At 43.6% G+C, this 15,868-nt stretch overlaps 1 protein-coding gene across 3 annotated transcripts in view; it reads left to right on the top strand.

Moving 5' to 3' along the window:
- LOC137153177 (vascular endothelial growth factor receptor kdr-like) overlaps positions 1 to 15,868 on the top strand; it is a 168,116-nt gene that overhangs the window by 95,667 nt on the left and 56,581 nt on the right. For all 3 annotated transcript variants that reach the window (XM_067548279.1, XM_067548280.1, XM_067548281.1), the window contains 2 exons: positions 3,906 to 4,026; positions 15,037 to 15,145. In XM_067548279.1, the coding sequence (XP_067404380.1) occupies positions 3,906 to 4,026; positions 15,037 to 15,145 (230 nt within the window). The remainder of the gene's footprint in view (positions 1 to 3,905; positions 4,027 to 15,036; positions 15,146 to 15,868) is intronic.

Raw genomic sequence — 15,868 nt, 5'->3', positions numbered from 1 at the left:
ACCTCAGGAGCCATCTTCTGCAGTTCACTTCGGGTAGTCACCCACCCACATCAACCTCTATATTACATAACATTGCAAGGTGCAGCAAAAGGCTGAGTGCCTTGCTGTGAACATTTATTTGCTAAAGAACTGGAAGGCAGCATTAGAGTTTGCAGAAGCAGAAGAAAGCTGGCAGGTCAGAATCCAGCAAACAGGAACTAAGCGAGTTAAACACGTGATGCTTCATGAGGATTCTTTAGACAAATAGAAGTTTCCTTTGTTCCTGTTGAGATATTAGCAAAGTAGTCTGCGGGGAGACGCCTCAGCTCAGATCTGAATGGTGAGTGAGACCCGGGGTAAGCACCAAAGGGAAATACAGGAGCCAAACATAACAACTCCAGTTGCACTTTAACCTCTTGTTCTGCAGTGAGAAGGCTAGAGTCAGGTTTTCCACCTCAAAGATAAAGGCAGATCTGGGAATAAGGAGAGAAATGTGCTGTGTGGCTCTTTTTTTCTGCTGTCATTTGAAGAGCAGCAGTGGAAAATGTTTGAAACTGTGGCTGCAGTTTCAACTCTTTTTCAAGGGCGTGTCTGGTGTCTGGCCACTGCACATGGACAGATCACAAACAGCAGCTCCCAGACACGGTCATTTTAGTGCAGCTGCTACCAAAGGGAAACTACCCATTGGGTTACTTGGGACAGGGTCCCAAGATTCAAGCATCAGCAGCAGTCCTGTGTCCACCCATATGAGAATGTGAAGGGCAGCCTGGTAATTGGTTTAGCATTTGGCCAGCAGACACACTGCCCCTCCAGGAATAAAACAACAGCTGGGAATTTACAGACCTTTGTTAGAGCACTTAGGTATTGCACGAGGCTTCCATGGTAGGTATTCAAGGTACCATCGCTGAAGCTATTTAGCAAAGGCTTAGATAAGACTAGAAAGGGAATACTGCAGGGTAATGTATCACGCATCCTGATGGAGGTCACACGAGCTCATCTGAGATCTTCTGCAACCCTGCATCTAGGGTGAGATTACCATTCATGAGATTCCACACTCAAAGTACGTTTCCCTGCATTTTATTTTGTAGCATATTACCAACAGCAGGAACATTGTGTGAGTAAGTCAGGGCATTCCTGCCAACCTGCACCAGATTCAGACCAGTAACCCGGAAGCAAAAAACCTTGCATAACCCTATTCCCAATTCCCTGAGCCATTCAGTCGCTGATCTTATCAATTTAAATACAATTGCAGAGTGGTGTCTACCTCTGCTGGCCTCGGAGGCAATCTTATCTCTCCTCAGCACAAGCTGTAGGAGGATTCCTGTGGGAAATGACACACACCCCGCCCTCCCTCATTTCCTGGTGGTGTCTCGGAGTCATTTCCTCTCCTTCTCTCTCTCACTACTGTAGTTGGAGTCCCAATGTGCAGTCATTGTTCACTCCAAGTCTAGCTGTGATTTGACTTATTTCCTTTGAGTGCCTGCCTTACGCAGCCTTAAGAGGGAATTGTTACTTGTAGGAAGTCGCACAAGGCACCTATTCATAGCAGACTGCGCTGGATGAAGACACCAATATTAGTAAAGATTTATTGATCCAAAGTATGTCTTGTGATCTCCTAGAAAAAATACAGCTTCTCCAATGTACACGTTACAGAGGAGGTCTTAGGTACTGAGAGCCTGATTGTCACAAGTGCAGCACCCACAACTCTTAAGAAAATCAATGGGCTTTACGGGTATGCTGTACTCTGAAAATCAAGCCACATCTATTTTACATGAGTTTTACCTTCTATAACCCTATTTTGGTGCAATGGCCTCTAAGACTGAGGACAGAAGTTCAGACTCCTTGATCATCCAAACCTTGGAATCTTTGCTGAAACTGCTAACAAGGGGGCAGATTTCTGTCAAGTTGTTGACTTTGTAATGTAGACACCTGTGTCTTAGAATCTAAACTGAATTCACTACCCAGCCATCAGTCACATTGTAACAATTTCCATTCACTTCCATCCTAGGCTGGATTTAAAGTGACAACTATGAAATGAAAAGATCCCTAAGCCCAGCACAGATACCAGTCCCCTGAGCCATCAAACCCTCCAAAGAGTGCTATCTGCGATGGAACTTCAGGACTAATAAGAACTATAAGGAACTTGCCCTGCTCTGTATTTGTCTAATATCATCAATCATAGAAATGTAGAACTGGAAGGGACCTCGAGAGGTCATCTAGTTCAACCCCCTGCACTGAGCAGAACCAAGTAAAACTAGGCCATCCCTAACAGGTGCTTGTCCAACCTGTTTTCAAAACCTGCAATGATGGAGCTTCCACAACCTCCCTTGGAAGCCTGTTCTAGAACTTAACTACCCTTATGGTTAGAAATTTTTTCCTAATATCTAATTTAAATCTTCCTTGCTGCCAATTAAGCCCATTACTTCTTGTCCTACCTTCAGTGGATGTGGAGAACTATTGATTCACTGTCCTCTTTAAAACAGCCCTTAACACAGTTGAAGTCTATTGTCAGGTCACCCTTAGTCTTCTTTTCTCGAGATTAAACGTGCTCATTTTCTTTTAACTTTTCCTCATAGGTCAGTTTTTCTAAACCTTTTATTGCGTTTGTTGCTTTCCTCTGGACTCTCTCCAATTTGTCCACATCTTTCCTAAAGCACGTCACCCAGAATTGGACACAACACTCCAGCTGAGGCCTCACCAGTGTTGTCTAGCAATGGGACAATTATCTCCTGTGTCTTATATACAACGTTCCCATTTATACACCCCAAAATTACATTAGTGTTTTTTGAATGTATGCAAACATATTGAATTAATTTTCGAACCTCCACTTCTTTTTCCTCTGTTGTCTTAATATGCACCCATTCCGATCCCTTTCCCTGCAATTGCTTATCCTACTTGGCTTTTCTAAGTAGGGATATAAAAAGCCATCATTCACTTCCCACTGTTTGAATGAGTGGGGTTCTGAATTTCAGAATATGCAGGAAGTGTCTGATACCCTTAATGAGCTGTGACTATAATGATCTACAGGTGTAACTCCTGTTTTGCAAATTACACTACTGTGATTTGATATAATTACCCCCACCCTCTTGGTCTTTTCCTGTTTCCTGAAGAGTGTAGTGGAGTTTCCTATGAAGGCCGCACTAGCCTGGGACATGGAGACATTGGTTTAGTTCCCTGATCCAACACAGCCTTCCTGTATAACCTTAGGCCAGTCACTTAGCTTCTCGGTGCCTCAGTTCCCCATCTATAAAATGAGGAGTATATTGCTGCCCTACCCTACAGCATTCTTGTGACACTAAATAGAGCTATATAAGTACCTTAGATAGAGTGCCACACACACGTTCAGGATAGTCTATTAGTCTGAAGGCCTCGGTTTGTAGAAACATCCCTTGCAGTTCTTAGACACCTGGGGGGTTTTCATTGGTGGCAAAATGCTGATATTTGTCTCCTAATTGTGGAATATCTCATTACCAACACTCCTTCTGCCCTGGTCTTTAGGTGTGTGTTGAAAACCATGTTGAAGCTAACCCGATCTCTAACATAGTTTGACCAGACGTGAATGGGATTAAACCACGTTCTAACCTATGAATATGATTTGTTACAAACACATTGTTCTTATTGTATTCTAACCTAGAGTTCACAGTTTAGACACATGATCTGGCTGGTTTAAGCCACATCGGAAAATGATTTAGCTGGATCAACGTTTAAACCAAATTTAAACATGCCCCCAAAATGCTTTTGCGATGTAGCGATGGTCATTTCCACTAGGAGACAGAAATCTTCATCAGTCTGTTATCATCAATAGTTTTCAAGGAGTCCAGGATCATTGGTACAGGCAAAGACCACCTCTGTTTGAATGTTTCCTATATACACCGTGTACAATAAATGTGTATTTTTCAATTTCATCCTCCCTTTTCCACCTCCAGCTGCAGACACCGAGGGCAAAGAATTGTCATTCAGAAAAACATCAGTGAGGCAGACCTGAGCACAGGCAACAAAATCGAGAGCATTGATGAGAAGTACATAATGCATGGAGATAAAAGAAAGGTATGTCCGGGGATAAGCATGGGTTTCTTAGAGGAGCTGCTGCAATCACAGAGTACTCTCCCTGACTTTCTCAAGCACTGACTTCCCTCTAACATGCTTTAAATTCCACAGCCCGCCTGGGATTGTTTTCAAAACGTTGTGGTTTATGAACATTAGACTCTGGCAATGATGTCACTTACCCCTGTTTAAAACTCTCCAAAGACATGTGGGTCAGAAACCTTTCAGTCTCTCTCAGTCCTGAGAAAGTGTAAAGAGTGCTCTGCACAAGAGGGGGCCTGTGAATAGAACCCAGCTCTCCGCTCCTCAAAATGCTTCTCACTCGCAAAGCACTTTGGATCTGGAATGCGCTTTGCAAACCTGCTCACAGAACACATGTGAGAGACGGCAGCATTCTTAGTTATTATTGATAACAACAACCTCGACACCTACATTTTCCTAAGAGCCCTTTACTTTTGGATTCATCCATTCTCGGGGTGCCCAATGCAAGACAACTTGGGCCTGATTTTCAGAGATTCTGAGCACCTGCAGCTCCCACTGACCTCCGCTGAAGTTGTGGTTGTTTGCAAATCCCCCGGGGGCACCAGCAACTCCACAACAGGTGGGAGGAGGTAAGACCATAAACACCTGTCTGTGTGCACTGGGTAGCAGAGCTGGCTGCCCATGAACTGCATGCGGCACACCTCCAGAGCTGGCACAGTGACATGCTTCCTGTGTATGCTTGGCAGCTCCAGGAGACACAATTACCTCCCACAGTTCCTCTTGGGCCTGGGCCTTAATGCCACAAACGGGACCATTTCAGAGAACTATGTGGCACCTTTTATGCATGTCCAGGGTGATTGCTGCAAACGTTCTGCTTTGCAGCTGTAGTCTTCTGACCCATGCACCATGGTGTGGCTCCAACATGTTTGACCCTTAGTCATTATAGATATGGATGTTTGTGGGTCTCCAGGCAGTGCCATGGTTATGTTTGTTCAGGGGCAGGTGTGGAGATGCACCAGGTGTACTGGGGCTCAAATCTGCAAGATGCTTCGCTGTGTGGTCCTGATCCAGCAAAGAACTAAAGCACAAGGTTAACTCTATGGGGTAACTCACACGCTTAAAGATATGCGTGTGTTTCATTGCGTCCCTGGACTGGGACCGACGAGATCAGCACCCTGACGGAGCAAGTCCTCTGCCATCTGGTCTTTCTCACGGAAATTAATTTAAAGCAGAACTCTGAAAATAGAAAGTCCCAGTTGCTTGTAAAGAATCTTAACAGTTGCTGAAAGAGGCATATGAGTAGGGGCTATTGACCCAGCTTACCAAGGGGCAGAGAGATCATTCCAAACCTGGCCTGCTGTATTTTATGGAAAATTAGACCATGGAAACCTCTCTTGGCCTCTTCTGGCAGTTGACAACAATCACTTTCTCTTTAGATAACAGCAGCTTATACCCACAAGGGTTTTTCCTTTGTAAGGTATTCAGGTCCCTGGCTTTTGTGGTTCTCAGGGCCACCAACCATGTCAGGTCTGATGAGCTCCCAGTCTCCATCTCCCTTCACAGCAGTGTAATGAAGGAATAATTCCATTGCAGCGCATGGCGCTGTGAAACCAGTGTGAGAGGAAAATCAGACTCCGCACGAGCATGAAACAGACCCATCTGTGTCCAGAGGCTCTTATGTGTTTGCAAATCAGTTTAAAAAGCCACGGTGCAAATACGATGCCTTGCAATTCCTGCAACAGTTGTAAAATCCCCTCTCCACCAGCCTTTCATCCGCAGCGGCTGATTTCTGTATCAGGCTGGGATGACTAAAACGTTGCCACATGAAAACCACTATTTTATTGTATTTTGTTTGCCACAAAAAAAGACCAACGCCCAACATACACACATACCATCGCCTCCCATTTTCCCTCCCCAAAACGATTTTCAGATGGAAACCTGGCACATTTTTGCCAAGGGCAAATATCTGACAAATTGTTTCTGGAATTTCAGCCTCAGGCTGCCTTCTCTGCCCAAAGCTGCAATGCTTTACCCTTCCCCCAAACTGCAAATTCTTGCGAACGAATCACAAAAAGTAATCCTACCGATGAAAATGGATCAAGTGGAAGGTGATCATTTTGCAGAGCTTTAGTGGTTATTAATCTACCAGACAAGAGAGAGAAGAAGTACCACATGTCCAACTCAAATAAGTTCAGACACGTTTTCTTTCCATGAGCTCATTTCAGCTTTCTGAGCTTGAGAAATTGACTTCTATGCATCCTCTGTGTCTGCCTATTTCTGTCTGCTCCATGTAGGCCCTGTTATTATTACTGAATGTACACAGTGCCTAGCGCTCTGATGTAAAGTCTAGCTGGCCCATGGAACTTTTGGTAAGAGCACAGATTTGACCCAGTTTCCCTGGATAAAATTTCCCTTCCCCCCTACTGGTATGTGCTCATTGGCTGTTGCTCTCTGTTCTAGAGGAGGCTGCACTTCATTAATATTAGTCTGGTATTGCAGACTCCAAGTTTGCTGTCAAAACCAGGCTGTTGAACACCCTCCCCTCTCACCCCCCAGTGGCTGTGCAGAACCCCTTTGACTTCAATAGCACCAGTAAGTGTTGCCCCATATGGAACTGATTGCAGGATAAGGGCAACAGTTTGAAGTGTTTGGGTCTGAAAAGCACCGTAGATATTTTATGCTGGTGAAAAGTGCTTGACTGGCAGCATCGAAGTCTTCCTCAGAACAGGAATAGCATGGGCAGCACAGGGCAAATTTCTTCCCGCAACCCTGCCCAGAACAGACCACATCTAGTATGGTTTCTGTGACTCATTCAGTCTTTGCCTTCCTGAGTCCACTGACAAAAGGTGCCTTCTTTAATGATGACATCTGTCCAGTAACCATGGGCTGAGACTGATACCTCAGTTCACGTAAGCTTCTGATCAACCATGGCTCATCATTAAGTAGGGTTCAGAATAGTGAACTAGAAGCAGAAGGCTCTTTGGCCCTATCTCTCTCTTGAAACAGTCAGTGGCAGGATGGTCCAGTGGTTAAGGAACTAAACTTAGGCAAGTGTCTCTGTGCATCAGTTCCCCAACTGGCAATAGCAGTTGCCTCTCTGACGGGGTGCTGTGAAGATAGCTATATAGAGATTGTGAAGTGCTCAGGTACTATTGTATAAGTACCTTAGATACATAGGTCCAGTCTCCTCCACACAAATTTATTTTTCTAAACATGGCTCCTCTTGTTCTCTCTGCAAGTAACTTCTCTGCAACACAAACCGTTTTGTTCCTTTGGGATTTTAAAAACAATTTTGCAGCTGTTTGATCCCAGGTTGCAGTAGCCTTTTCTGGCGTTTGTTGCTTTTTCTAGATCACTGTCTTGCTGAAGTGTTCATGCATTCCCAAACCTTCAGTGCCCCTCAGCACACACCCTTTGTACATACGCATCTAAGTATTCCATTATTCAACTGTCATTAAAAGGTATCTTTATAAATGATATAATTTTACAATTTATGATACGGTCATTCCTTTTCATATCCCCCTGGCCTGTTGGTTATAAAGGCATTCTGTTGTTTTTCCTAATAACTGTGACTTGATTAAGATTTATTCTTATTAATAAAACGAGGTAACATGAATCTAAATTTCAGCACTCTGCCTGCTTACGTTGTGGACAACCCCACCCTCCCCCTTTCTGAAGTCCATAGCTATCTGTGCTGAGTTAAATGAAGCTTTTAGATAGTAGAATATCATTTTAAAAAGACACTGACGAAATCCTGTAGCCTTCAGACTTTTCCTTGTTTTTCTCAGTGGTTATTCCCACCAGAAATGAAACAGACAGGAAATAGACCAATCCATTCCCACCATGTCCTAGCAAGTAATTCATCTGCATTTGACTAGCCAGATGAAATAATAAAGATGTTGGAGACTGGGTTAACCTGGCTTTTATTGACTGTGTTATGAAGCGGGATTAGCTGAGATTGGTTATTTTTCCTGTATGACTTGAGCCTGTCCTACTATAGCTGAAGTCCTGCAAAGGGGAGGGCGAATTTTCCCCAGTCTCCAGCACTTCACTCTCTGTCTCAGACTCCCTCCATTTCAGGCTCTCAAAGACCTGCAGAGATGCATATTTGTACAGTGACTTTTTTAAAGCACCGCACTAATATTTGAGGAACCTGACTGCTGAAAATGCGGACACCATCCCCCCCCCATAAATTCCTGGGGCTGCTATCCTAGAACCAGAATTTTGCTCTCTGTCAAGTGCACTGAGTTTTGAACTTTGGTGGCACTACTGCCTTTTTTTTTTTTTTTTTTTGTAAGCCCTGAGTTTTCCCTGGGTCAGTATGAACCCCCCACCGAGGTGCTGGAGGATATCTTTGCTGCTGGAGGTGACATTTTTCAGTGGAGATGTCCAACCATCTCAGAATACCTTGCAAGGATCTCTCAGTGTCTTGTGCACAGAAATCAGAGAAGTCTCACGTTAGCCTTCTGGGAGGTACGCCTATAGTTTTTATTCTTTTTCACAGATGGGTGGGGAAAATTCATCCTCTGCCTCGGTGAAGTTCCTTGCCCAAAGACCGATGACTCATGAGTGAGTTTCAGCCTTAAGGAATAATGTGTGGCTATCGTGGACACCTCGGCATATGTCACAAGAACCGGAGCATTAATTCCTATTTGGGCAATTTATGTTCTGCCAACCCAATTTCTCCCTGCTGTTTTGGTTGGATACTGGAGTCTTCACTTCCTGTCTTAAACGGTTAAGCAGCTGCCAGAGGTGGCAGCATTTTAGTGCCAGGTGAAATATCTCCTAGGGTGTAAACTGCTTTGAGATTTGCCATCTGGGTTGAAAGATGCTGGGATAATACTGCTTTAATACTGCTTCCCATTATAAAACTAATTGTATTGCTCTGAACTTGGGAGAATAGGTCATAGAAAAGACCCACAGAAACAAGGATTGAATTATCCATGGACCTTGCTATTTTTTACTCTCTCACACGTACATATGGCTCAGAATATGATTGGTTGGTTTGCCCTGTTCATGCTGCTGCTTGGAGGTGGGGTTTTTTGTGGGGAGCCTTATGATTTTATCTGCTGGTGAATCAGAAGGAACTAGGGGTGGTTAAGTAGCTCCACCAGAAAACACCAGATTTAAACTTCCCTGGAGGAAAGAAGTACAATGCCTGGGGTACACTAGACAGGATTCAAGCATCCGGGCAGTTTATCAGCTGGAGAAAGGTGAACAACAACTAAAAAATATCTCCCCATGCGTGTGCATGTTTCAAAAGAGCTTCCAAAAATAGCAGCAGGTTTGTCTGTTTAGCAGGGCCCGGTGAGCAGTCACACCCCTGTTTTCTAGATAAGGCATCCTAAGTCCAGGAAGCAAATCATGCCATTTAGGCTCTGGCGTATGCAGAGGACATACAAAGTGGCACAGGCCCTGCCTGAGCTCTCCAGTGTACTGGGCAGTGGGTCGGCTGCACCATCCCTTTCAATGTCTTAGCTTTCTTTCCAGGGTGCCTGGTGAGCTCCAAGGACCCATGCCAAGGACCATCCTGTCCACTTTGGGTTCATGTGTTTGTGAACCCCCGGCTGAGAGGCGAAAGCAATCTTGCTACTCCTGCAAAGCATAGGGATTGCTAGGGATGCTCCAGGGATATGGAAATGCTCCAGGCACAGTCAGTCCCCTGCCCGTCAGCTCTAGGACCAGGCCCAGCCTAGTTTATTCATAGCAGAGGTGGAACCAAAGATGCGACCATAGTGCCTATGGTGATTGTTCATGCCTAGTGCAAACAGCATTGGCTCCCTTGCTCCTCAGATGGAACGACAGGATTCTAAATGGCAGCTGCTAATTAACCTGGTGGGATTTCCCAGACGCACCAATAGCCTGCCAGCCTTTTAAAGCAATGCTGTACCATTCAGTCATTTTCCAAATAAAACATGATTGTGGGCCCCAGGGAGAGTGGCCAACGGTAGAGTTTGGTACAGAGTATTTTATACGAAAGGTCCTCAAATGTAAGCAAAACAACCACATGATGCATAAAACACCAGTAAGGTTTGTTTGGTTTATAGACATGATAATAATATGTTGTGCTTATTCAGTACCTTTCATCTGAGGATCTCTTTGCGCTTTACAAACAGTAAGCCTCCCAACACCCCTGTGAGGTAGGTAAGTATTCTCTTCGTTTTACAGGGAAACTGAGGCACAGAAAAGTTAAATGACTTGCCCAAGGACCCAGAGCTAATCAGTCATAGAGCTGAGAGCAGAACCCAGCAGTCTTCAGTCGACTCCCTTACCCCTTATCTAATCACACGTCCTCACACCTTGCTTTATCAGCTTTTAAATGTTTACATGCTAAGATCTGACTGAAAACTGTCAGGAATAGTCGGTTGAACAATGAAATACAAGTATGATACCATTGCCATCCGAGTACTTAAATAAGGAGCTATTTAAATATATTCTTTGCAGGATTTCTAGTGAAATTCCTGCTAATTTAATCTTCCTCCAGCCATCTCCTTCCCAGCGCTGCCAGAGTTAGACAGCTGATCACTTTTCCACCCACTTTCTCTCTTCCTCATCCTCGCCCACACGTAGCTAATGGAGTGAAAGAGAAGAATTGTTAACTAGAGCCAGAAGAGGGAGGGATGAGACCAAGGAACTGAAAACAAAGAGTAGAAAAACTTATTTATTTGTCTTGGCTCCAACTTTTTCTAGCTTAAAGAAAAAGGCGAGCTACACTGGACTTGCTACAAAATGTCTTAGGACACTCATGTTGTGTGACTGTGGAATGCATCTTGGCTGCCTCTAAAATAGCTGCTGCTTTTTTTTTTCTTTAATCGGTGCAGGAACTTTACACAGTTAAACATGTGGAATGTATTGAACTATTCCAGTCCTATCATTTTTTCTAGCTGTGACTTCTTGTTACTTGCCTTAGCGGCTATTCAGCGACCACTTCTATCTCTTTTATTGGTGGGTTTTAAATTGAGGTTAATTAATTATTTATTAGTTAATTATGCTTCACTGGGACAAGAGGGACTGGGTGGCCCAGAGATTATGTAAGGAGCAATGAAACCATCTGTGTCATGGATTCGAAGCCAGCCCAGCCCAGCAATCAGAAATTGTTCTTCTCTGAAGGGCAGTTTGCAGCCTCTATGTAATGATTGATTGATTGAGTGAGGTGGGGAGGGGGGTTCAATCCAACTCCCGCTAGAAAAGTATCCAGAATACAACTACCATTGCAATACCTTGTCTCTAATTAATTTATTAGCAGTCTCAGTAGAGGAACAAAGGATTGGACACATAGCTGAATTGCCAGTCATGGCTGGAATACGCTAGCAAGGAGCAATGCGTCGGGACAGCTTGAACTGCCCTTCTGTAGGCTGCTATAGGGGAAAATAGAAGACTACAGTCTCCCAAGTGTCAAGTTGTCACCTTTCATCAGTGATAACTTCACTACAAACTTGTGTAATTTCAAAGTAACTGCGGATTTGATTTCAATGCAGTCATTAACACTCAGCAGAGAATATTGTGTTCTCTATGAAAAGATTTGTCCAGAGTAAAATAGGGTAAGTTTGGATCCGGCAAATGACAACATGGCCTGGACATTTCTACTCCTGGCCCAATTTTCCAGGTCTGTCTATGCCTGTCTACATTAAGTGTAGAAACTAAGAGAGGGAGGAGACTCACTGGATCATTTAGCTCTTCACTGCAACCAATGTAGGATCATTCCATCACAATATCCATCAGTGCTTCTTCCTCAGTTCCATTTTAAGTGTCCCAGGTGATAGGTCTTCTCCACTTCACTTCAGAGATGCCTCCAATCAAATAGACCTCACCAGTAGGACTATGTTATCCTTATGTTTTCATTTGCTCAGATTCATTCCACTGCCCACAGTCACCCTCTTTTGCACACTTTTCTTGTGCATTAACATTATTTTAATTCAAAAGGGATGGGCACAGTCCCCTAATCTTCACCTGTGGGTTCATGGCCAAGCACAGACATATTTAATGGAGGTGATGTTTGTTCAACCTGGGTTTTTTCTAACCATCTAGAATAACAGCTAATGACCATCTATGGAAACATCTGCATTGTGTATGAAATATATTTTTTTACCATCTGGGTTACTTGTCTATGGAACCAGTTTGCTGAGTTTGTCCACAGTCACTTCAAAAGCAGATCTGAGTGCTGGCTTCCCTAACCACTCTGTTCAGATTCAGCCTGGTATATTTTTGCTGCATGAAAGACAAACTTGTTTGATTTTACTAGGGGTAGGGTTGAGGGAGTTGTGCAAACTGGTTGACACCTCGGGTGGAATATTTGTGTGTTCCAGAGCATTGTTTTATTGGAAACTGAAACAAGATTAGGGCAGTCTGGCAACTGAGATTAACATGCTGCAAAGATAATTGGACTCCTGATCTCAGGGATTTACCCAGGAGCATAAAGCTAGAGAGAAAGGCTGGTGCATAATGGTTTCAAGGGATTCATCTTATTAAAATAAAATCACTTTGAATCCTTCATTTCCCCCACTGAAAGCCTGTGCATTTCACTGATGAATGCTGCTGTTGTGAAAGACACTTTTTGGAGGGCTTCCTGAAGTGCCCATTCTAAAACAAGACACTAATCTGCCATATCTAGGTGAGTATACTACACTAATCACCAAGGTATCTGAGAGCAGTATATGCAAACAAGGAACTCTGTTATTCTCTGATCTTCATTCAGTAAGTTTTTTCTCAAGAAATACCCCCAAATTGGAGGAATGGGGAATGCTTCCCCATCCCTCCCCATCACCTTCATTTATAAACACTTCCTTGATAAATTAGATCTGCAGGACATGTCCTCTGGTGAATTGAATCTAGTCATTTTCTCTTCTCCTTTCCCTGCTATAAGGGCCTTTCCTTGGGATGTAGACCCAATTTTTAAAATCCTGTATTCTTGACCAGCAACTGGACAGTAAGATCTCATGGCAGTTTTCACAAGCAGAGAATTGTTTCCCTTGTTGCTCTTGCCCAGATACCACTATGGATAATTACGTTCTGCCTATCTGTAACCTGCCCCTTGCCATTTTAATTGAGTACAAAGTATTCTCCTTGGTTTCTGGGGCAGAACTGACACACAGTGAGACGATGAGCTATTGAACAGCTGTCCAGTTTCATCCCAGAGGTTGCCAACTCGCAGTCCTGACTGAAACAATTCCAGTACATGTAGTTTGGGAGACTAAAAAACCCTATATAAATATAAGCTCTGATAATGATGTGGATGGCATTGGTCCTGGTTCAGCAAGATACTTAAGCAAGTGTTTAATGTTAAATCAAGAGGATTAGTCGTGTGCTCAAGTATCTTGCAGAATCAGGGCCATTATTGTAGCCGGGGGGAACTGCTAAAAAAAATGCATAAAAATGCTCTTTCTTTGGTATGATTCTGTTCCCATGAAATGGCTGTCTACACATCAGAAATGAAGTACAGTGGTAGCTCTTGGGGGCTTACTACCCACTCTGTGTTGGAGGCCAGGGGAACTGGGTTTATTTCCTCTGCATCCTCACCTCGAAACTGGCTTTTCCCCCTATTCTTGCTTAACTGCAGCACATTATGAGAAACAAAGACCCTTTTTCATTTATTTGTTCTTCTGCTGAAGTGAAATTTAAAATTCACATGGGATCAAACCTTTGAATCTCATTTCCCTACAGGATTTAAAGCACCAAAGCTCAGAAAATCTTAAACAACTCACTGAAAATCCATCCCATCCTGTTCCAACCACAGGCAAGGTGAAGCTTTATGAGGAAAAAGGAATGTCTTGTGTGCATTTAGCTTAGGATATTAAAAAGAAAATCCTGAGATGCTTTTCCACACATCAAAGGCCTGTGAGATAAGGATAACTGGCCAGGGAACATTATAATTTCTGGCTCTCCAACTTGTTAAAAGGAACTTCAAGGACAGAGATATTTGTTCCAAATGTGTGTTTTGAGACCCTCAGATGAAAAACACCAGTGAAATGCAAAGTAATCTTGCAGGAGCATCTCACTTGTGATGGGTTAGGCACCTTGCTTAGTAGTACCAATGAAGTGTCCAGAAATAAGATGGGGTCTGCTGACATTTCTCCAGGATATTGTGATGTTGCATCATGATGGGATGATCCAGAGCCATGAAGTAATCAGTTTGTTCTGCAGGGCATGTATCAAAGTGAGGTGGTATGGAGAGATCTCTTAAAACACAAGGGAATAAGAATGGACTTAAACGTGGCCCACAGCTCCAACTGAGCCGCTGAAAGAAGTTCTTCCCCGCCGCTGCCGAAAGAGTTCCCTACATTTGAAATCCAGTGTGGTGACAGCAAGGCTGGAAATGTCTTCTGGGTTTTCTGCTAACATCTTCTACATTTCACAAGTTCTGGTATTTTCCTCGGGGTCAGAGGAGAGGCCTGTTGCATTGAGGCAGCCTCTGACCCCAGGAATCCCCACAAGAACAAGCTAAACGCCCTCAGAGACAGGGCCAGGTATTTTCCTACCCCAGTGGAATATCACTGCGAAGCATAACTCTCAAATGTCCCTCATTTCAAGGGTCATCGCTCATTTTTAGGTTAAAAGTTACCTACTGTCCACACAAAGTTTGGCGTCCTTTCATCTTGTTGAAAATTATTTACAGCAGAAATAAAGAATCATTCATGTGACGTTGTGGAAAAAATTATTGACGCTGAATAAGTGAAGCTCCCTGTATTTTCAGGTTCTTCTATGAATTTTTCTTTTGTGTCCCTCGCTTTGGGTCTATGTCCCACACGAATGCTGCAAACAGAAGTCCTGTTTGTCTGGGGTGGGAGGAAAGGAGAGGGGTTGCTGGAAGTGGGCAAGGGAAGTGAACTGACTGGTCTGAGATAAAGGGGGATGGGAAAGAAACATCTGACTTGTGTTGGGCTTCATTCATTAATAGGGATTCCTTTGCTAATTGTCCTTTTTCTACCATAAAATATGACATTTTCATCTACAGCATTTATAGCCCTTCCCCGCCCCCACACTCTATGGACCCAATAAAAACAAACCCCTTTCTTTTTCTTCCTTTCTTGGCAGATCATAAGCAAGCTGACTACAGAAAATAGCAATGCATCGGGGATCTACTACTGTGTGGCCTCAAACAAGATTGGCAAAGAGGAGAGAAGCATCAAGTTCTATGTCTCGGGTAAATAACAGGCTGTACAGGTGATGAGTGCTTGCTTTATAAAAGCTTGGTTGCACTATCTTAGGGTTTCAGACCATTGTCCATCACCACAGAATCCAAGCAACTTTCATGTAATATCAATGGCTATAGCAAAGTTCCTAGTGGACTTCATGGAGTCTCCAGCCCCTCTCTCTGACTAGGTGTCAAATTAGCCCTTTCCTAAAATGGTGCAATCCCACTAAAGTCAATGAGGTTTGCAAAGATAAATAAGGGTCATGTATGGACCTGATCCAATCCCACTGAAGATCCGGAGCACCTTTTCATTTATTTCAGTGGCCAATGGATTATGCCCTGAGTAATTAGTTTTTATAGAGCCCATTGAGTAGGAATGGAGTGTACATGTGGAAAGATACCGGCACTCTCGTAACCAATCCATTTGTAAGCACCCAGAAGATAGTAGGGTTATAAGGAATAGCCAGTATGGATTTGTCAAGAACAAATCATGCCAAACCAACCTAGTTTCCTTCTTTGACAGGGTCACTGAGCTAGTGGATGGAGGGGAAGCAGTAGAGGTAATATATCTTGATTTTAGTGAGGCTTTTGACACAGTCCCACATGACATTCTCAGAAGCAAACTAGGGAAATGTGGTTTAGATGAAATTACTATAAGGTGGATGTCCAATTGGTTGAAAGACCATACTCAAAAAGTAATTATCAAACTGAGATGGTCAATCCCGGATCCAG

The sequence above is a fragment of the Emydura macquarii genome, unplaced genomic scaffold (genome assembly GCF_026122565.2).
Source record: "Emydura macquarii macquarii isolate MOO-44397 ecotype Brisbane River unplaced genomic scaffold, CSIRO-AGI_Emac_v2 contig_1253, whole genome shotgun sequence".
Taxonomy (NCBI): domain Eukaryota; kingdom Metazoa; phylum Chordata; order Testudines; family Chelidae; genus Emydura; species Emydura macquarii.
This window is presented reverse-complemented; position numbering and strand designations above follow the sequence as displayed.